Here is a 23,119-nt window from a genome sequence, read left to right as displayed (position 1 = left end):
AATCGGACACTCAGGAAGTCTCCTTTCAAGACTGAGACTCAAAGACAGATTTTGTGTCATGTCCGTCTGATGAATCGGTTTGTATTAATCGAGCTGAAAGACCTGTACTTTCATGTACAAGTTCCCCTTGTCACTTGAGATTTGCCTTTGAGGGGACTGCATTTCAATTAAAAGTTCTACTCTTCTACCATTGTCCCTGGCTCCATGCACATTGAAAATGTGTTGATGCAGCACTCGCTCCACTGAGGCTGAATGGCGTCCGGGTTATGAACTACCTCAACGATTCTTCAGGCGAGTACTAGGTTTGATAGCCACAGCAGCCGCCATCACCCAGTTGGTCTTGTTACAGATGAGACCTCTAGAGTGTTTAGTTCAACTCGAGGTTCCCTCATCACGTTTGGGGGCACATTTGCCTTTGCCTCCAAGTGACGCGTCACTGTCTAGCAAAGCTTGCTATCTGTAGGATGCCCCAGTTTTATCTGAAGGGAGTTGTGCTCGCCCAAGTGGTCAGATGCAAAAACTCATGACGGATGTGTCCAACACAGGCTGGGGAGCCCTGTGCTATGGTCGGTCGGCGTTTGGCATCTGGACATCACAGTCCTCTTGGCTCTAAGGGCCTTTCGATCAGACATACAATGTCGTCACATTCTGATTCGTACAGACAATACAGCAGTCATGGCGTATATGATTAGTTAAGGAGGAGTACGGTCATGCCCAATGTTCAATCTAGCATGCCAAATTCTCCTTTGTATCGAATAATTTTTCCATCAATACGTGCAGTGCACGTCCCGGCCACCTAAACTGTGGAGCAGATTTACTCTTGCATCAGAGTGTCAGGCCTGGGAAATGGAGACTTCATCCTCAGTTAGTTCAGAGGATTTGGGAGATATTCTGGAAAGCTGAGGTGGACCTGTTTGTCTCCCAGGAGACCACACACTGTTGCCTCTGGTACTCAATAACACAAACTCCACTGACGACCCGGAGGCCTTTATCGAGCTGTTAAGTGGACGACTGAATCCTGGGGATGGCCCAACAAACAATGGGCGGTCCAGCTCTTGTCGCTGTTGACCAGGGAGGCCAAATTTGCGGCCCAACAGCTTCTGGTGGCAGACGTCCTGGAATACGAGAAGCTAAGATGAGCCATCCTGCAGCAGGTCGGTAGCTGCCCAGAATAGCATCGCCAGCATTTCCGTGCTCTGATGCTTGGAGAGCTCAGCCGCCCATTTGCCTTTGCTCAACAGCTCCGTGACTAGTGCGGGCAGTGGTTGTTGACAGCAGAATGTGACGCTGTGGCCGTGGACAATTTGGTGGTGCTGGAGCAGTTTATCACCCGGCCACCGAAAGGGACAGCAGAATGATTCCGGTGCCACTGCCTGGTGTTGCTGGATGAAGCCGTCCTACTGGCTGAGGACCATTTGGTGGCGGTTCAGGGGGCCAGCGAGCCCTCTTTTCTCTCTCTCTCCTTCTCCATACTCCCCTTCCTCTTGTCCTCATCCTGTTCCTACTCCCAGGAAACGGGAAGTTGTTCTCCCTAAACAGGCTCCCCAGACCCAGGGACCTTTCAATCTGCCGGTTCCCCCTGTGTCTCTCCACTCTCTTCCACAGGTCAGTGAATCCGCTGCCATGGTTGCAGTCTGGTCAGGTCTGCTGGAGCTGCGGGGAACCAGGGCACTTATGATGCCCCGTGATGAAGGTGGAGACAATGGTCCGGATCCCCGATGGACCACAGGCTGCCCCCGATCGAGCAGGAGCGTACCGGTTACCTATCCCCACTTTTCAGAATAATCTCCCGAGTGAGAATTCTGAAAGAGACCATCACTGATCAAGGCACAATATTCATGTCACGTACACTACGTGAACTGTACGAATTATTAGGCATTAAATCGATTCGCACCAGCATTTATCACCTGCAAACCGACGGGTTGGTCGAACGATTTAATAAAAACATTCATAAGTTCGTAAATTGAAGACACTAAGAATTGGGATAAGTGGCTCGAACTCCTGCTGTTTGCAGTACGAGAGGTCCCGTAAGCCTCCACAGGGTTTTCCCCATTTGAGCTACTGTATGGGCGGCGGCCGCATGGTGTGCTCGACGTCATAAGGTCAAAGCTTGGGAGGAAGGACCTTCGAATAACAAAAATCAAATTCACTACATTCTGGACCTTAGAGTAAAACTCCACACTTTGGGACAGGTAACACAGGGGAATTTGCTTGTGACATGTTTTCACCCCTTCCCGGTCACACAAACCTTATAGAGCACCATATCGAGACCACCCCGGAGGCAGTGGTTCGTGGCCGCCCCATCGCCTTCCTGAACACAAGAAAAAGGGTGTTCAGGAAGAATTAGAGGCAATGCTGGAAATGGGCATAATAGAAGAGTCACACAGTGATTGGGCCAGCCCGGTAGTTCTGGTACTGAAGAGCGATGGCTCAGTCTGGTTCTGTGTTGACTACTGGAAAGTGAACGCGGTGTCCAAATTTGATGCTTGTTCAATGCTGCGAATTGATGAGTTACTCGATCAGTTGGGCATGGCTCAATTTTACTCGACGCTGGACTTAAAAAAGGGTTCCCTTGGCAGATCCCTTTAACTCAAATATCATGAGAAAAAACAGCTTTATCCACACCATTCGGATTACACCAATTCGTGACGCTTCCGTTCGGTTTGTTCGAAGCCCCGGTCACGTTTCAGCACATCATGGACAAGATCCTAAGACCGCATACGGCATATGCCGCCACATATCTAGACTATATCATAATTTATATTAATGACTGGTGGCGGCATATGCAACATCTGAGGGCTGTCCTGAGAGCGCTGCGGCAGGCGGGACTCATGGCCAACCCGAAGAAGTGTGCAATTGGGCGGGTGGAAGTTAGGTATCTGGGGTTCCACTTGGGTCATGGGCAGGTGCGTCCACAAGTTAACAAAACTGCGGCGATTGTGGCCTGCTCGATGCCCAAGACCAAAAAGGAGGTAAGGCAGTTTTTGGGGTTGGCTGGCTACTACTGGAGGTTTGTGCCTAGTTACTCTGATGTCACCAGCCCACTGACTGACCTTACTGAAAAGGGGGCCCCCGATCCGGTCCAGTGGACAAAGTCATGCCAACAGGCTTTCCTGAAGGTAAAGTCTGCACTTTGTGGGGGGCCGCTTTTGCATGCACCTGACTTCTCTCTCCCCTTTATTTTACAGACTGATGCATCTGACAGGGGGCTGGGGGCGGTGCTCTCGCAGGAGGTGGGAGGGGAGGAACGGCCAGTGCTGTTTATTAGTCGCAAGCTCTCCTTCAGGGAGACAAAGTATAGTACCATCAAGAAGGAGTGTCTTGCGATTAAGTGGGCTGTTCCACTACTACCTGCTGGGGCGGGCTGCTCCTACTCTGCTCCAATCACGCTCCTCTGCAGTGGCTCCACCGCATGAAGGATACTAATGCATGGATCACCCGTTGGTATCTGGCTCTTCAGCCCTTTAAATTCGAGGTGGCTGACTTTCTCTCCAGAAATGGGGGGGGGGGGGGAGTAGGCAGGCCGGATGTTGCCCCGGCCTGAGTTGGCGGTGGGGGTATGTGGCATGGCGGGCGTGGTCATGTGTCGGTCTGCGGGAGAGAGAGAGCGGTAAGGCTTGTCACCTGGGTCGTAATTATCTCTAACACCTATCTCTAATTATAGTGATGGTGGAGGGAAACCTGAAAAGGCACGCCAGAGTGTCAGAGTGGGAGAGAGAGACCAGAGCCTGTTCCTGTAGTTGTGTTTGATACTATTGACCTGTTTGTGTGTTTGGCCACCAAGAGCCCTTTTTGTTTTAGTTTCTGTGTGATGCTGAAAGAGTGAATAAATTCTCACCCCAACTATTCGCTGTCACCTGAATCCTTTTAACAGATGTTTAAACAGATCTAAAAAGCCACTATAGGTACAAGGTGGATCCCCATGAATTTATGCTCAACTGAAGTTGTCTATAATGTACCGATTTCATAGCACAGTAATGTTTATTAATTTGTTTAGCATGTAACCATCTCTCTGTTGTAACTTTACTTTTAAATAAACAATTAAAAATGTATTAATGTAATTGTTATATTGCATATTTCTTCGTATTATTTTCATGTTCAATGAAGTATTTCATCATTATTAAATTCTTGTTTTGAATTGTTATATTACAGTCTTTTATTGTTTGCAGTGCATAGACCTACTATTGTAGTATGATGGTTCACTTGCATTGTCCACTGAGGCTGTAGATTGTAATATAGTGTCTTCAACTGTACTCATATCAGCCATTTCACAAGTTTCCCCTCTTGATATGATATGTGTAGTGCAATACAAACATTGTGTATTGTGTAGTTGATAAAACGCTTTAATAATTATATTAAAATATAATTAAGAGTTGTTTGTTGTTTGTCTTCCACAAAGTAATAGAGCGGTTATACATTTTTAAGTGAATAACATAATATTAAAATGAAAATAGCTCCTCATGACTCTACTCTGCAGGTCATATCTGAGTCCTCGCTCAAGCCATGAGATTTATCCGCCAGAAGAGCAGTGCTAATCACAACTCATGTAAATTGTTCCTCTGCAAGTAACTTGCAGTTTTACGCTTCAACCATTAGAGGGCCAAAAGTTACATACTGTAGTGTAGCTTTAAGAATAATTTTTACTCACATTTGGTGCTTGGTGAGTTTTATTTTGATATTTTGGAGTACATTTTTGTTATTTATTAGAGTTATTTTGGACCCTGCCTTCATCCCTTATTATACTAGCATTGAGATGATTTTCTCATTAAAACAATCTAAATCTTGGATTTTCTAAATTTTCCTAAGACAACTTGAGTGGTATTTGCCTATGCAAAGCTCACCACTATCATGCTAGGGTGTTGCGGGTGGTTGTCAGGGCATTGCTATGCAGCTGCTAGGGTGTTCTGGGTGGTTGCTAGGTCATTGCTTCAAAAATGCCCACTACCAAGTCTCGATATTCTGGTCTCTTAAAAATAGCTCGGGTCCTTCTTTCAGTGTAAGTCTAAAGGATTATTTTGCCCAGTTTATTATCCGCCAAATGAAAATTATAAATATGACTGCTTAAAAAACTACTAGCACACCTCTTCTTATCATGCCACACAATTTGAGGTATCATTAATTTTCCAAGCACTAACAGTTCTACTGCCTTTATGTCCTTTTTGAAGGATGAAAGTGTTAAAACCCCATTGACCAAAAAATCTGAAGTACTTTTCTCTCTTAATAGTTTTCATCACATCATGGTTATACCCTTATGATTTTTGTTTGGTTATAATTGTTTCATTACAACACTTTTGTAAAATGTACTTCATACATGTTCTTTCTCCCATTTCTCCCCCAATTCTGGTCATCCCTAACTGGCTGCTTTGCCTTTGTCTTATTTTTTCACTTAGGCATCTTTCCATCATGCTCTCCTCCTTTACTCTCACCTTTTCTGCATCCTGCTCATACAGTCTTAACTGGAAGCACTGGTCCAGCTGTTGTTTACGGTTGTGCCAGGCCTGTAGCAGGTGCTGTCGCGTAACTTGAAGTTTATCCAGCAGTGCGGAAATCTTAGGTACCAAACTTTGGAAGTCTGCCCCACCCGAAAGCCTTCCGTCCCCCCCATCCCTGATCTTCTGAAGAAGCCTCTGTCCTTCATGGTCTGACTCATCCACTGGTGCCTTTGTCATGGTCTTCCTCAGCCGAGCATGCTCCTCCAGGAGCTTCCGCCCTTCCTCTGCGTTAGCGGCCAACTCCTGGTGGGAAAGCACCTCCTGCAGTTCCTCTAGCCGGGAGAGGAGGTGCAGAGCGCCTCCTGTGAACTCCTCAAGTGAAACACGGAGCTCAGTCCATTCCACGTGGTCATACTCTAGGGTGCCTTCCAGATCTGCTGTCAGCTGGGATGGGTCCACCAACTTAGTCAGACCTTCCACTGAAACCATACTGGTCTAAAGGAAAAAACAATGAACTCATGTAATTTACTCAAATAACCAAATATTTATACAACAGTTAGTTCCGGTCCTCTACTTCAGTGGTTTCTTAAACTTTTCAGACCAAACACCATGTCTGATCATATCAGATCATCCAAATGCCACCAAGGTACCATCTTAACTATTTATGTACTGCACTGTCAATGTAAGAACTTTGGCTCTAATTACTGATGTACAAAACTATTGAAATTGTAAACAGATAAGAAAATAGAAAGAAATAAAGAAAATAGGTAAAACTAAATATGATCATCTTGTAAAATGTAGATTTTTAAATAATTTTAGTAGGGCTGTCAATCGATTCAAAATTTTAATCAAATTAATTACATGGTATGCCGATTAATTAATCGAATTAATCGCAATTAATATATAAATATTTGCTGATAAAGCCCCTCAAATAGCAATAATTCAATACATAATGAGTAAATAATTATAAATAGTTATATTTAAATAATTATAAACAAAATATATACAGTACATTATAAAAAATAATAATAAAGATAATTAAAATGGATTACATTATAGTGGCACACGAGTAAAGCATGAAAAAGATGGTAACACTTTACAATAAATTTCCATTTGTTAACATTAGTTACAACATTAGTTAAAATTAACTATTAATTAGCAATACTTTTACAGCATTTATTAATCTTAGTTAATATTAATTTTAACATATGCTAATACATTTTTAAAATTAAAAGTTGTGTTTGTTAACATTAATGTACTATGAACTAACAAGAACTAACAATGATCACTTGTATTTTTATTAACTAACATTAACAAAGATGAACAAATGCTATGAAAATATATTGTTATTTGTTTATTCATGATACCTAATGAATTAACTAATGTTAACGAATGGAACCTTATTGTAAAGTGTTACCAAAAAGTCAATACAAAAAGTGGCTTTAAAATCTAATATATTGTTTATTTCCATATTATTGAACATAAGCCAGTCATTGGCCTACAGTTCACAGCAATCCATTTTGCAATTGAATTCGTCAATCTGTCCGAGATCGATTTATTTTAAGGCCTTATCTAAGGACGCGTCAATGTACATCTGCGTCAGACGGATATTTTGGAGCATCTCCGTTGAGTCATAAACATACCATTTTAAGGTCGCTGTGTCACGTTTAACATAGTTTGAAACTTAGAAAAATGTGTCTTGAAATCCCTGCTTTCGGAATTCCCCTCCATCAAGCTGTCTAAATGCAAGATTGCCTCCGCCTTATGTTGTGCTGTCTGTTGTCAATGTGTGTGGTTTGTTCGCTGTGCTGCGCGTTGCCTATACAGCTGGAGTTTCGATAACTGCCCCCTGGAGAAAACAGATGGTACTTCAAGCTTGAATTATGGTCCAGGGACATGATTAATTGCGTAAATTTTTTAACGCGTTTTTTAATATAATTAATCGTACTGAATTAATGCGCTAAATCGACAGCCATAAAATTTTACTATTGTAAATTTCTAGTTATGTTGCGTACCACCTAGGGGTACCACAATTTGAGAACCACTACTCTAATCTGATTGAACAAGCAGCGTTCCAAGAGTGCTGATATTTACAGTATCTCCCAATTACAGTACAGCAATGGTATACTTCATAGTTTGCATCAATCCGCTTGCAGGCTGTCATGGAATTACAGATCACAGCACGTGAGCGGTGCAGAGCGGGAAGCAGAGTTACGTATTTTTTTCTGGAGCGAGGAACGGGTTGCTTGGAAGTCAAAAGTCAGCATGTCAGGGATTTCTCTTGCTCCAAGAACACTCAGAGCAGGGTGTCTCTCACCAGTAAGCAGGGAGTGGGAAATGGAAAACCTGGAGTAAAGCTGGATTCGATTACAGAACACTTTGAGCAAGAAGGGGAAATTGATCCAATCCACTCCATATCCTTGCAGTATGTGACTGATGCTTTGGCTTCTTTTGGAACTATTTTTTCTGTATGAGAAACATACAGAGTTACACAAACTTTCTGACCAAATTTAGTTTGAAACTCAAGTTGCGTTTTTTGTATAACGCAATCAGCATGGCTATCATTTGGCCTTAGGCACGAGGCCCTGGGTAATGTTATATTCAGTACAACAGCTCTCTTGCTTAGGGCCGTCGGACCAGGGGTAATGGTAGACCTGAGTAAAAGGGGCACTCACTGGTGGGGGGCCCACCAGAAGTGTAGTCTAGGGCATATGCTGTATGCCCACCTATCTTTCTTTTAATTTTGCATATGCCCACCTGAAATAAAAGATGATACGTATGGCCGCCAGAACAACGAGTAGTCTTTTGACCCGGAACTTTTTCAATCTACTAACGCGATGCCGCAGCACAGTTGAGTGAATTGTGTTTTTTATTTTATTTTAAAAAGTGTACAGAGATTCTCTCTAAACACGCACGGAGCTGCAGGAGGCGGGAGAGCAACTGATGGCACTGGCAAGACAGACAGTCCGACTAAGCTGATCCACCAATCAGAACGTTCATTTCAGAAGTGATTGGATATTTGCTTACCAATAATATTTTCCATTTCAGTAAGGGGCGGTACATTTCCAGCATCTGTAAATTTATTTCCCTGCTAAACGTGTGCATATATATATATATATATATATATATATATATATATATATATATATATATATATATAGATATAGATATACACATATAGCAGGGAAATAAATTCAGGCACCAACAATCATGCCACAGTCCAAATCACTGAGATCACATTTTTTCCCATTCTGATGGTTGATGTGAACATTAACTGACGCTCCTGACCCATATCTGCATGATTTTATGCACGGCACTGCTGCAACACGATTGGCTGATTAGATAATCACATGGAAGTTTGTTGGTGCCAGACGGGCTGGTTTGAGTATTTCTGTAACTGGTGATCTCCTGGCATTTTCACACACAGCAGTCTCTAGAATTTACTCAGACTTCACACACAACAGTCTCTAGAATTTACTCAGTGCCAAAAACAAAAAACATCTAGCGAGGGGCAGTTCTGCAGATGGAAACGCCTTGTTGATGAGAGAGGTCAAAAGAGAATGGCCAGACTGGTTCGAACTGACAAAGTCTACGGTAACTCGATAACCGCTCTGTACAACTGTGGTGAGAGGAAATCATTATCATTTCATTAATCGATATCAAATCATTTAAATTCATATTTACTGTAAGCAGGAACACAATGTCACTATACACAGAAAAGCACATAACAGTACACAAATAAAACAAATAACCATTCATTTTTATGTAGGCTATATATGGTTATACAAGATAACGTGTTAACATGAACATTACTACACTCATATTAGCTACAATGCTTAACAGTTTATTGCATATTATGGATTAGTTTCTTAGTTAGAGTAATAATAAACTACAAGTTACCATACCATGGTTCTTAGCAGTGTACTCTACACCATGCCAGCATGAAACTTACCCTGATATACATTTTGTAAGTTTATGTGGGACTACAATTACAACAGTCTGGGTTGGGTCTTTCATAAGTTCGCAGTATGCCCACCTCTTCAGGCACTACTACACCACCAGTGCCCACAGAAAGGCTACATTAATTTTCCATTATATTATCATGAAAATATTATACAGTATTTAGTTAAAACATGCTATTGGTAGGAATAAAACATTGCAAGACTCATAAAAATGGGGATTATCTGCCTTATCTTCTCCTGTGTTAGCACTTCCCCTCCCCACCCCAAACAAAAACTCAAGTGGTCTGGCCCTTCAGCCAGCGTGCATTGTTAGATTTTTTAGTTGTTAGAAATCTATTTAAACAGGGTCCAAAATTAACACTCGACATGCGCCAAATGCAAGAAAAAAATTGCCTTTGGCAAATAAATTATACAGAAACATTCACCAGTGTGCCAGTACCATTATTAGCAACTGTATCATAACGGTATCATTACGGTTTAAATTGAACAGTGAGATCAATAATCTAATGCTTGCTAAATAAAGTAACATGCACGATTCAAATAAAATTATCAGTTACATCTTTTACCTCAGTGAAAAATTTACCATCAGAAGTTTATCTAGGATCCCTAAAGGTTTTTCTCTCCAGAACATGAAATACATGTGGAGTATTCCTCCCATTAAGCCACCAGAACAATATGTGAGGAAGTCATGACAGTGTTTTTTATTTTTTTCTGAGAGTGGCAGTTATACTTTATTTACACAATGAACAACGTCTCATTATGTACTGTATGTAACCTTGGTTCCCTGAGATGAAGGGAATGAGATATTGCGTTTATTAACGCATATAGTGGGAGTGCCTTCCTACACGACATAGTTGAAAACTCTCTACAATAGTGCCAATATTCTAATATTGGCTATGGTGTTTGAGCCCTGCCCGTTTTGGCACGAAGCTCTCTGCTATAAAAGCAGGTGCACAAACACCATTTCCTCAGAATTTCTGACTGAGAACAAGGAGCGCATCGCTCATACCTCAAGAACTCTGAGTCTTGTAGTAAGGCTAGCATTCACAATGTCTCGTTCCCTTCGTCACAGGGAACCGAGGTTACGTACGTAACCGAGACATTCCCTTACGATTAAGTACACATGACGCTGCTTTTATTAACGCATATGGGGAACAGAATCCCATCACGCCACATTGCTCGAAATAACCTCCCAGAAAGGAAACATGACGCCGCAGTCTCGTGGGACGGCGATCGACATGAGTATGCTGCAGTGAGTGAATCTCGTGTTGAGCCAGGAGGGGAGCACTAAGAACGAATATATGAACTATATATATAGTATGAATTAACTCCTTCACGAACCCAGTTGGGAAGGGAGTTTATTTATAATGTAAGTGCTTGTGACTTTTGGTAAATTACAATGGCTTAATGCAGGTGGTTGTGTAAAAGATGGGGAGCTTGTCCTAAAATGGAGGAGCTTAAGTATATACATTTAGCAAATGAATAGCAAGTGCTCTAAACAGAGATGTCTTGTGAAGAGAGAGGCATTACGTCTAGGTTGTAAAACCGTGCAAATGTGTTTTGAGAGGGCCATCCTGCTGCAAAACATATGTCTTGTAAGGACACACCATTCGTACATGCCCATGAGGAGACCATGCCTCTAGTTGAGTGTGCTTTTCCTATTAACATTTTATATTGATTCATATAGTTGACAAAGAAAAACAAAACATATATACATTGAATCAACATTTAACTCCCTCTACTACCCCTTCCCCTCCCCAATCATCAATCCCACCCCAAACCCCAATGAACATCCCTGTGGTCACACATAAGTACACACAATAAATAAATTAATTAATTTAAAAAAGAATAATAATAATAATAATAATAAAAAGAATATAATAATCATACACATCTAAAACTACACCTCTCTCTCCACAGCCCCTCCCCAAAAGTTCCCAAAAAACGCCAAATAACTGCCCCATTTCCCATCAAATGAATCCCAGATCCCCAGCCTTCTACATGACACCTCCTCAAAAGCTGCCACCCTCCCCACCTCCGTGCACCACTCCCGAAATGAGGGTGCTCCAGCCGACTTCCATCCCCTTAAAACAATCTGTCTACCTGTCATAACACTGGTCAGAACCCAATTTTTTATGTGTTTATCCCCTATTTTGATAACCGCCCCGTCGCCTAAAATACAGAATCTGGGGCAAAACAACATGTGCCCAACATGTCACACACAAAACTCTGAACCTTCAACCAAAATTCTTGGATCTTAACACACCCTCAAAAAACATGGGTTGTGTCTCCATTTTCTGATTGGCATCGCCAGCAGGTGGGTGTGTCTTTAAAACCAAGCCTATATAATCTAGAGTGGCTCCAATAGAATCTATGTAAAATCTTGAATTGCATACGGCAAGTCTTCTAGACCTCTAAATCTCTAGATACAGACTTGACGTTTTTTATAATCCTAGCCCACACTCCCTCCTCCAATTACAAGTTTACATCTTTGTCCCATAATCTCTTGATAGAAGTTAAAGCTCCGTCCCCCAGACTCTGAATTATCAGGGAGTAATACACTGATGCCTCATGACCTTTTCCAAAAGCAGTAATCACCACTACCAGAGTTAAACACTCTGGACACTTTTGTCCATACCGAGTGCAAATGCGAGATAACGGGGTGTAACTTCTCCAAATAGTTTGATAGAAAGGCTATGCAATGGCGAAATAGGGGCAAGAAATTCCTGTTCAATACAAAACTAGAGAGGGGCTCTCTCAGGTGGAAGTGACCAATGAGCCAAATGTCTGAGACCGAATGCATAATAATAAAACAAAATCTTGGGTAGGCCTAGCCCACCTTTGTCAATCGGCCTATGTAACTTATTGAAATGTAGTCTGGGATGCTTGAAATAAGAGAGGGGGACAGTTGAGTGTGCTTTAACACCAATTGGGCAAGTCATACCCTGCAACTCATAAGCCAGGGCAATTGCATCGACAATCCAGTGAGAAAGTCTTTGCTTGGAGATGGACATTCCTTTTGTCCGTCCTCCATAGCATTCAAAGAGCTGATCAGATATCTTATCTGGTGTGTACGCTCAACGTATGCGTGAAGTGCCCGCACAGGGCATAACAAATGCAATGATTGTTCCTCATCCGAATTAAATGGAGAAGGGAAGAAGGCCTGAAGGTGAACGACCTGCACTCTGAAGGGTGTGGTTAGGACCTTAGGCACATAGCCTTTTCTGGATTTGACAGTGGCTTTTGAAAGACCAGGGCCAAACTCCAGACATGAATTGTTGATTGATAGTGCATGCAAGTCACTGACCTGTTTTACTGAAGCCAGAGCCAGCAGTAGTGTGGTCTTAATGGAGAGCATGCGCAAATCAACAGAGTCCAAAGGCTCGAAAGTGGGCCCTTAGGACTAAAGTCCCAAGTTGGGACTGTAACCGGCTGAGGTGGGTTTAATCGTCTTGATCCTTTAAGGAACTTTATGATTAAATCATGCTTGCTTATAGAGGCGCCGGCTTCATGTGCGTGATACGCAGATATAGTTGCCACATACACTTTGAGCATTGATGGAGTGAGTCATGCATCTAATCGTTCTTGAAGAAATATGATAAATTCATGTATTGGGCAGTTTACTGGGTCTTTGCCATGTGAGAGACACCAATCAGTGAACACATTCCATTTTAGCGCATAGAGGCATCTCGTAGACGGCGCTCTGGCCTGTAAAATGGTGTTCATGACTGAATGCATCAGTTCTGGCATGTTTAACGCGCTCCGTTTAGGGGCCACACATGCAGGTTCCACAGGTTCCTGGGCTGGGGATGCCAGATAGTGCCTTGCGCCTGAGAAAGGAGATCCCTTCTCAGCGGTATTTCCCATGGCGAGCTGTACAGCATCTCTAACATTTCCAGAAACCATGGCTGGTTGGGCCTTTCGGCGCAACCAATAGAATCGCTTCCTTGTCCTCTCAGACTTTGCATATTACAGAGTGAATCAGGCGCACCAGGGGAAACGCATATTTGTGTTATGCCGGCCATTTGTGTGCCATTGCGTCCGCTCCCAGCAGGGCTTGGGACTTCGCGTACCAGAGGGGACAGTGGGTATTCCCCACTGAGGCAAATAGATCAATTTCTGCTTTGCTGAATATTTCCCAAATCCTCAATATAGTTTAATGATGAAGTCTCCATTCTCCCGGTATCACCCCTTGGCATGACAATAGGTCCGCATCGTAATTCAGACGGTCTGGGACATATGTCGCTCTCATGGAGAGGAGATGACGCTCGCTCCATATGAGGAGGTGGCGCGTCAGCCTCAACAGTGGTGGTGAATGAATTCTGCCTTGGCAGTTTTTATATGCCACAACTGTCATGTTGTCTGAGTGAACCAGGACATGACAGTTCACTATTTCTGACTGACAGGCCTTTAAGGCTAGGAATACAGCCAATAGCTCTAGGCGGTTGATGTGCCACACTTTCTTCGCACCTGTCCTGGAGCCAAAAGTCGAGTGTCCATCGCACACCACCCCCCAAACTGTGTAGGAAGCATCCATCTGCCACAGCGTGACACCTCACTGGTAAAAGGTAGGAGCTGTCCAAGGTAATAAAGCAGCTATACAGCAGCGGGATATAGTGATGCGCATGCGCCCTTGGTGCCAAGCATGTTAAGCCAGCTCTGAAGAGGTCTCTCTGAAGAGGGCATACATGCGATAAGATCTGTTTCCGAGTAATCATTTTGAAGGGGCGCTTTGTGAGTGCGCAATTTAAATGTCTCAGATCCAGGATTGCCCGAAGCCCGCCGTCTTTCTTTGAGACTAGAAAATAACAGCTGTAAAACGCTTTTTGGACTTGACAATTTGGCACAATCTCTATCTCGCTTTTCACGAGGAGACTGTGTATTTCGGCTCGTAACACTGCCGCGTATTCGGACGTAACCGTGGAAGACAGAACACTGTTAAAACAGGGTGGCTGGCGTGCAAATTGGATCGTATAACCATGTTCAATAGTTTTATGCACCCATTCTGAAATACCCGTTAGGGCTCGCCACGCATCCGTGTAATGGGACAGAGGGAAATTTGGTTTGCTTACCGTATGATATGATGCAACGTTCACCATAAGGAAGCGGTTGCACATAATGTGTGTGCTTTGAAGAGGAAAAGGGCTTTTTTTTTAATGTGTGAGCATCTCGTGCATTTGCAATGAGTGTTGTATTCTTTTTTGCACTTATTGCATTTTTTAAAGCATTTATTGAGTGCAAGACACAGAAACAACATTTTGAATAACATTGTGAACAACAACATTCCTTTCCCGACAAACAGCAGTGGGGAGATGAGGAACAGCATTCTATGTCTCCAATAAAGCCTTCTATGGAACAGACCCGGAGGGAACCGCAGGCTCTGTTTTCCGCTTCAAAGGGTTGTGCCCGTCAGGAGCGCTTTTGCAGCACGGGAGTGTTTCTCCCACCGGCGCGGACAATGCGCTGGTATGGCTGCTTCTGTTTGGGCCACGGCTTGTGTGGCCTCACCGGTGGCTCGGCAGCGGATGTGATGTACTCCGTTTGGGAATGAAGTGTCTTATAGCGTGACTGCTGCAGAGTCGTGATGTAACGCTTAGAAAACTTAGTCACCGAGCCGTCAAAGAGGCCGGCTGGAGACACTGGAGCATCCAACAGAGTGGCTTTTTCCCTATCACTCATTTCTGTGAAGGTCAGCATTATATGACGATCCAGAATGGACTTGCCGATGGCCTGCGCATTTATTTTTGTGGCATGCAGCTATAAGTCTGTAGCAGTGTGGAGGTCTTTGAAAGTCTCTGGATCAAAGCCTTGCTCATCCATTTGCTTGAGGATCTTGGCTTGAAATACCTGGAGCACTGATCCAGCTTGTCCTGCCACTGAGTAAGCTTTTCCAGCCATTGCGGATGTTTGTTGACATGGCTTGGAAGGATGTATGGGGCGTGATTTCCATGCTCTGTTCCTCGCTGGGCAGAGGTGTGCCACTACCACCTTCTCCACAGGGGGTAGTTGGGCATAACCATTCTCTTCCCCGTGATCCACATTAGAGAGGATGGCGTCACTGCACAAGCATGCTGAGAAGGACACGCACCAGGACTTAGACAGTTTGTTATGAACTTCGAAGAAGAATGAGGCAGATTTGCGGGACGTGGTTACTTGACGGCGTCCGGACTGCAGGAACCATTCATCGAGGCGAGACTGTTCAGGTTCTTTTGGGGGAGACCACTCAAGGTTAAGCTCTTCGACCGCCTTTGTAAGGACGTGGAGCATCTTCCTGTCAGTGCACATTCCTCGCCCTCGCTGGGGGAGGGGCGGCAGCATCATCCACTAACCACCCGCCTGATACAGCAAGAGAAATTACATCGTCATTATCATCCCCAGAGGCTGCGTGCTCTTTTTTAGATGGCCAGAGCTCGTCTCGCACATAGCGTATAGGCAAAGATACACCTCATGGAGATTGAGGGGCTTGCAGAGCGTGTGCCGGCACGCGGACCACCTCAAATTCATCTTGTTTGACCTCGTGGCCCCGCCGTGCCACCTCATGTGAATCCTCGGGTACCACAGAAGAGGTGGGTGGGAGGGCGCATGAGGCTGAAACGTCCCTCAGAATGAGGGCGATTCGTGAGCGAAGCGTTTTGAGACTCATGTCCTCACAGTGAGGACAGTCTGTCTCCATGAGAGCTGAATCTGCATGGGCGCGGCCCAGACAACGAATGCAGCTCTCATGTTGATCTGATGGCAGGATGTGCCTCTCGCACAAGGAACACTTATGGAACGACATCTTTAAAAAGACACAAGCATGTATATTTATATCACACAATATACAATACACAATATGCAATTGCTTTGTAAGGATACACAATCCATGCCAAAGCGCTGCGGGGAATCAGGATGCTGAGGCCTGTTCACCAGCGAAGCATCAAGTGGCAAGGTGGTGTGATGTTCGCTGGAGCACTGCAGGGGAGCGGAAAGTTTTCCCGTGAAGATTCCGCCCGCTGACTCGTTTATACCAAAAGCGAAGGTAGAGGGCTTCTTGACAAGAGATGATCGCTGTCTTGAAGGAAGAATTTCTGAGGAAATGGTGTTTGTGCACCTGCTTTTATAGCAGACAGCTTCGTGCCAAAACGGGCGTGGCTCAAACACCATAGCCAATATTAGAATATTGTAGAGAGGTTTCAACTAGGTCATGTAGGAAGGCACTCTCCCTACAGTGGTGTGAAAAAGTGTTTGCCCCCTTCCTGATTTCTTATTTTTTTGCATGTTTGTCACACTTAAATGTTTCAGATCATCAAACAAGTTTAAATATTAGTCAAAGATAACACAAGTAAACATAAAATGCAGTTTTTAAATGAAGGTTGTTATTATTAAGGGAAAACAAAATCCAAACCTACATGGCCCTGTGTGAAAAAGTGTTTGCCCCACCTCTTAAAACATAACTTAACTGTGGTTTATCACACCTGAGTTCAATTTCTCTAGCCACACCCAGGCCTGATTACTGCCACACCTGTTCTCAATCAAGAAATCACTTAAATAGGACCTGCCTGACAAAGTGAAGTAGACCAAAAGATCTTCAAAAGCTAGACATCATGCCGAGATCCAAAGAAATTCAGGAACAAATGAGAAGGAAATTAATTGAGATCTATCAGTCTGGAAAAGGTTATAAAGCCATTTCTAAAGCTTTGGGACTCCAGAGAACCACAATGAGAGCCATTGTCCACAAATGGCGAAAACATGGAACAGTGGTGAACCTTCCCAGGAGTGGCCGGCCGACCAAAATTACCCCAAGAGCGCAGCGACGACTCATCCAAGAGGTCACAAAAGACCCCACAACAACATCCAAAGAACTGCAGGCCTCACTTGCCTCAGTTAAGGTCAGTGTTCATGATTCCACCATAAGAAAGAGACTGGGCAAAAATGGCCTGCATGGCAGAGTTCCAAGACGAAAACCACTGCTGAGCAAAAAGAACATTAAGGCTCATCTCATTTTTGCCAGAAAACATCTTGATGATCCCCAAGACTTTTGGGAAAATACTCTGTGGACTGATGAGACAAAAGTTGAACTTTTTGGAAGGTGTGTGTGTCCCATTACATCTGGCGTAAAAGTAACACCGCATTTCAGAAAAAGAACATCATACCAACAGTAAAATATGGTGGTGGTAGTGTGATGGTCTGGGGCTGTTTTGCTGCTTCAGGACCTGGAAGACTTGCTGTGATAAATGGAACCATGAATTCTGCTGTCTACCAAAAAATCCTGAAGGAGAATGTCCGGCCATCTGTTCGTGATCTCAAGCTGAAGCGAACTTGGGTTCTGCAGCAGGACAATGATCCAAAACACACCAGCAAGTCCACCTCTGAATGGCTGAAGAAAAACAAAATGAAGACTTTGGAGTGGCCTAGTCAAAGTCCTGACCTGAATCCTATTGAGATGTTGTGGCATGACCTTAAAAAGGCAGTTCATGCTCGAAAACCCTCCAATGTGGCTGAATTACAACAATTCTGCAAAGATGAGTGGGCCAAAATTCCTCCACAGCGCTGTAAAAGACTAATTGCAAGTTATCGCAAACGCTTGATTGCAGTTGTTGCTGCTAAGGGTGGCCCAACCAGTTATTACCTTTAGGGGGCAAACACTTTTTCACACAGGGCCATGTAGGTTTGGATTTTGTTTTCCCTTAATAATAACAACCTTCATTTAAAAACTGCATTTTGTGCTTACTTGTGTTATCTTTGACTAATATTTAAACTTGTTTGATGATCTGAAACATTTAAGTGTGACAAACATGCAAAAAAAATAAGAAATCAGGAAGGGGGCAAACACTTTTTCACACCACTGTATATGTGTTAATAAACGCAATGTCAAGTGTACTGAGTTGTAAGGAACCTGTGTTATTTGTCACTGATATATAAGGAAAAAACAGCTAAATAATTCCACTGTCAAAGTAACCAAAATAAATTTGAGTACAAATAATGCAATATATAGTTTCATGGTTACTAAGAAATATTTATTTATTTTAAATACATTTTTATAATAAAATCATAATAAATATTATAATTTGTTTCGTAATATTATATTTTTAGTAAATTTTGGACCCTGTGTGAAAGTAAGTTAGCAAGTTAAGACTTGCTAAAACTACCTGAGAGCAGTAAAGCCTCAGGAAAGACTGAACAACATGGCACTCCTCTCATTTTAGACATCTTATTTTATAGTGACTTTGCCAACAAGAAAACTTGTAAATGTATTAATAAATAAATGTAAATAAATTTTGATAGTAAGAATGTTTTTTTAAACTAATTTGTTTCTTGATTCAAAGCAAATTTGTGATCGAAAATTAAAAAAATGTAATTACTTATAAATAATCTAGCACTGTTAAATACCCATCTAATTTTTATTTTATTTTATCCCAACCACAAACCCAAATTGTTTAGGGAGCACTAAAATAATTTTATGCCCGGGGCACAACATTTGGCGCTTCGCCCTTGCTCGCTCCATATGCGATATTGTTTAAATAATATAAAAATCTTTCAGCATGAAGGTTAGATACAGTGGGGGCTCTATTCCAATTATAGAAGGCAAGTCAAACTTTTTTTTTTTTTTAGAGATCTCTTTATGATTTTTGGATTGGAACAAATGCATTTAGTTATGGATATGAAAGCCATAAAAAAAATCTAACTCCATGTAAAATGCTGATTCTAATAAACTGTGATATTATATATTTCATTTTGTTTCTCAAAAACAAAATTAAATTCTTGTACCTCAAATGTGAACTTGGCACTGCCAAAGTTAGTCTTCTGCTTCTGCCAGAAGTTGTCTGGTTTGATAATGAGAGCGATGCAGATCTCAGCTGGAAATGACTCCTGCAGGGTCTTCAGCAATGGCTTGATTAGATCCCACTTAGAGCCGCGCATGTCGACAATCACTGTAAACCCTCGTATACTTACATCCTCACTGCGATCAACACAGATAAATGAAAGAAAACTTAAGGCCAGATGCAACTTTGAAAAACTGCATTTGTTATGTACAAATGCTTAAGATTTTTTACTTAAGCTCATGGCATATGCTTAATGCTTAAGCAAGGTTATACATTGATGAAGCTATATATTTTGAGTAGCATTGCACTGCATCAGAATGGCCCAATGATCAGATAGATGCTCTAATCAAAACCTTTTAAAAATATCAAAAGTCCATTCTTTGTAATCTTGCCCTTAGCAATTTTATCATGATAAGGCATAAAATACTTTACAATTTTTTACACACCCTAATGTCATTCTGAACCTGTATGCTTTTTATGTTTTCCATGGAATATAAAAGGAGGCATATTTATGCGCTCTTTGTATTACAACTGAAGTTTGACAGACATGGTGACTATGAACTGCTGTTGCACAGAAAAAGACTGCGTAAATAAATGTCTCTTTTAGTGTTTTACATAAAAATAACAACATATAGGTTTAGAACTACATGAGGGTGTGTAAATAACAACAGAATTTTCATGTTTGGATGAACTATTTCTTTAGGTAATTTCAGAGTAAATTTTATAACCTGGGCACAGTCGAGAGGTAGGTCACCAGTTTTCGCAGGTCTTCCTGCTTTATTCTGTCATGGTTACTGCGTGCTGGGAAGGTAAGGATGGGTCCCCCTCTCTTGTCTCTTCCTCCTGAAGAGAAGAGGATAATTTTACTTCTAATTTTACAACACAAAGTGTTACAATGGCCCTAATTATGGTAATACCCATGAGTCTGTGTGGGTGCATGCTTAAGAGGGTGTTTAGACAGAGCCGTTAACTACTAGAATGAAGCAGGCTGAAAAATAATGGGCAAATTCAATGAATGTGTGTGTGTGTTTACAATGAAGTTACACATTTCCCACCTGAGACAAAGGCAACCTTCTCTCTTAAAACTGTCAGAACATCAGCCGCCTTTATTCCATCATTCCTAAGAGATCCTGACGAGAAAGAGGGAACTGAGAGAGAGTGGAAAAAATTGACAAATTATTGTTTATTATTATTATTTTCACTTACTCATTTGCTCCAAGAGCGAAAGAACAAATCCACTACTACATTTGAATGACTTTCCAGAAAAATAAATAAATAGAGAGCAGTGGATTAAGACAGTCAGATGGGTGAAGATACCAAATTTACTCTCTCAGCAGCTGTAATCAAAACCCCCTCGCAGCTGTGGTGATTAATTTTTAAAAATAATTCCAGGGTAATATAACACAAAACATAATGTTATAAATGTACACTCAATATTTAAAAAATGTATCACATAAACAAAGTCTGCTAGATTTACGTTGCTAAATAAGGCTGAATCATGTCATCACAGTCTGTGAAAAAGGTCTATAGAAAGAGATTGAAGTCAAACTTCAGTAAAAATCTTCTCCTCCACCACAGCTCTTACACCATTAGCTTGGTTGCACTGTATTTTTTCCAGAAATCAAGATGCCTATTGTCCCATACTGTCCCATTACACGAGGTAACCCTGATGGTGAAATGTCCAATTTTCAAGAACTTAAAATGCTTAAGCGTTCCGTGTTCACAAGGCGAAAACTTGGGAACGCTACGCAGCTCTCAAATATGGCGCTGTATGATGTGTGCATCAAGTTTAAAGTCAATGATGTTTGGTCATGAGATAAGCAAAAAAAAATATATATTTTTTTTTTTATGCCAATGACATCCAACCTGCACCATAGCTTTCGTATCTGGTTTGAAAGCTACAGCAGAGGGTACATTTTCAGTGAAAATTACAAGTTACAGCTGTACCTCACGCAAAGCCATTGTATGGCTTCAAAAGACTTAAATATAGTGCAAGTCGCATGGACTAATTTTATGATACTTTTAATAATGCTTTTTATGCATTTTGGACCTTAACAGCCACAGTCCCTGTTCACTGTTATTAAATGGAAAGAGGAGTTAGGATATTCAACAAAAATTCACCTTTTGTGTTTGTGGCAGAAAAACGTTATACAACTCTGGAACGACCTGAGGTTGAATAAATAATGACAATATTTAAAATTTTTGTGTGAACTATTCCATTAACAACATTGGTCATTGGAAGAACTAGATTCAAAAGTGTGCAAATAACATAAAAACATTGCAACAACAGTGGTAAATATACAAACAGCATGGTGTGTGGGCATGCTAATTGAGCTTTAGCCAGCAGCATTGCTGTTTTTTATGGTACATGGATAATTAGGGACACGTGAATACTATAAATGCTAAAAGAGAGACTCTGAGCATGAAAAATAGAGTAGTAGGCCACAGTAGGTTAAAGGTGCAGTATGCAAGATTCAGAAACCATTGTTATTAATGACACCTGTGGCCGTTAAATGAACTGCAGCCAGCTACCTGTTGCTCACGCACACACTCCATAGGGACACGAGCGAACATCGACCAAAACAATGACGTAATGTACAAAGAGACTGAACGTGATTCACCGACATCATGCTGACAAATGAGGTAGCGTAATTAAAATTACACAGTTATGATTGTTTAACTACAAACTGTGAGACTGTATATTATATTTGTCTCTCCAGTGCTGGAACAGGGCTAAAACAAAGTGTGGATATAGGTCTGACTATGCGAGACTGTAGTTTGAAGTAATCACTTTTCTTTGCATGATACATTGACTGCATTTATACCATAGCCTATGTCGGCGTTAGCTAGCTAGCCAGCTTTATCAATAGCTGTTAGCTAAATTTTGACAGTAGCTGTTTATAAAATAGACTGTACATTATAAATATGTTGACACAATTCAGTATTAATGTGATTCCATCACAACTGTCATTTTGATATATCGATGCACTATTGTTTTATAATAATAGATTGTATATATTTTCTGCATAAACAAGTTGTTACACTAATCAATGGAGCTTTTTGCATTATCTTGAACATTGTCTAGCATTCATTTCATGTGTTATTGTAGTTTACCTTGCTGAATAATTACAGATTAACATTGACATTAACCTGACTTTTAGTATAAAGAGAAGATCATTGAAATTATTTGAAAGTTACGAAGCAAGGTAGCTTGCAATTCGTCAGCGTTAGCAGGCAAGATCAAGTTAGCTAAAATTACACAGGTCAATCCTTATGGCACCATATTTCACATGCTTTGCAGTTATGTAAGCTTACCTGTCCAGTAAGAAGAATGCCAATTCAGGGTCGGTTTTGATCCCCAAAACCGAATGAAGGTCCGTCCAGGAATCAAATGCCCTGCCGATGTTCACTCTAGTTTTCACTCGACCACGATCATGTTCCCGCTGAGCCAGACGGGATTCAGTAGATAAATGTTTTTTTTTTTTTTTTGGCTTACTCGGAGTTTGTGTAGGAGTCGGTGTTGTGCTGGGAGCCGAACGTATGCTGGATTCCATCTCTAAGATAACGTTACCTAGTGTTGCAGTTTGTTGTTGCTGTTGAATAGCGGAAGAGAAGCTACTGTCTGAGGCAAGGCTCTCGGGAGCGCGCATAAACGTCACATGCTGTGGATTTTCCCGGCAAAAGCGACCCACTCCCTTCGCATGAAAATCAGTCTACAGGCTTTAATAGGCAACCTAGGAAATCCGGGAAGGGCTAATTGTTTAAGTTGCGTTACAAGCCATTCACACATTGGCAAAAAAAAAGGCAAATATTACATGAAAAATTTTACATATTGTACCTTTAAGCAAAGGGGAGCAGGGGTGGGGTGGGACTAGCTGTTGGCACATGTCCTTCTGTTTAGATTCATTAGTAGTGTAAACAG

General features: G+C 41.9%; 1 protein-coding gene across 1 annotated transcript in view; it reads right to left on the bottom strand.

Moving 5' to 3' along the window:
* LOC127446262 (kalirin-like) overlaps window positions 1-23,119 on the bottom strand; it is a 158,422-nt gene that overhangs the window by 106,363 nt on the left and 28,940 nt on the right. The window contains exons 2-5 of the mRNA XM_051707027.1: window positions 20,253-20,345; window positions 19,926-20,040; window positions 19,142-19,334; window positions 5,427-5,927 (exon numbers count right to left, since the gene is read on the bottom strand). Coding sequence (XP_051562987.1) covers window positions 5,427-5,927; window positions 19,142-19,334; window positions 19,926-20,040; window positions 20,253-20,345 — 902 coding nt within the window. The remainder of the gene's footprint in view (window positions 1-5,426; window positions 5,928-19,141; window positions 19,335-19,925; window positions 20,041-20,252; window positions 20,346-23,119) is intronic.

This window comes from Myxocyprinus asiaticus, chromosome 9 (assembly GCF_019703515.2).
Source record: "Myxocyprinus asiaticus isolate MX2 ecotype Aquarium Trade chromosome 9, UBuf_Myxa_2, whole genome shotgun sequence".
Lineage (NCBI taxonomy): Eukaryota > Metazoa > Chordata > Actinopteri > Cypriniformes > Catostomidae > Myxocyprinus > Myxocyprinus asiaticus.
Note: the sequence above shows the minus strand (reverse complement) of the source record. Positions and strands in the feature narration are given on the sequence as shown.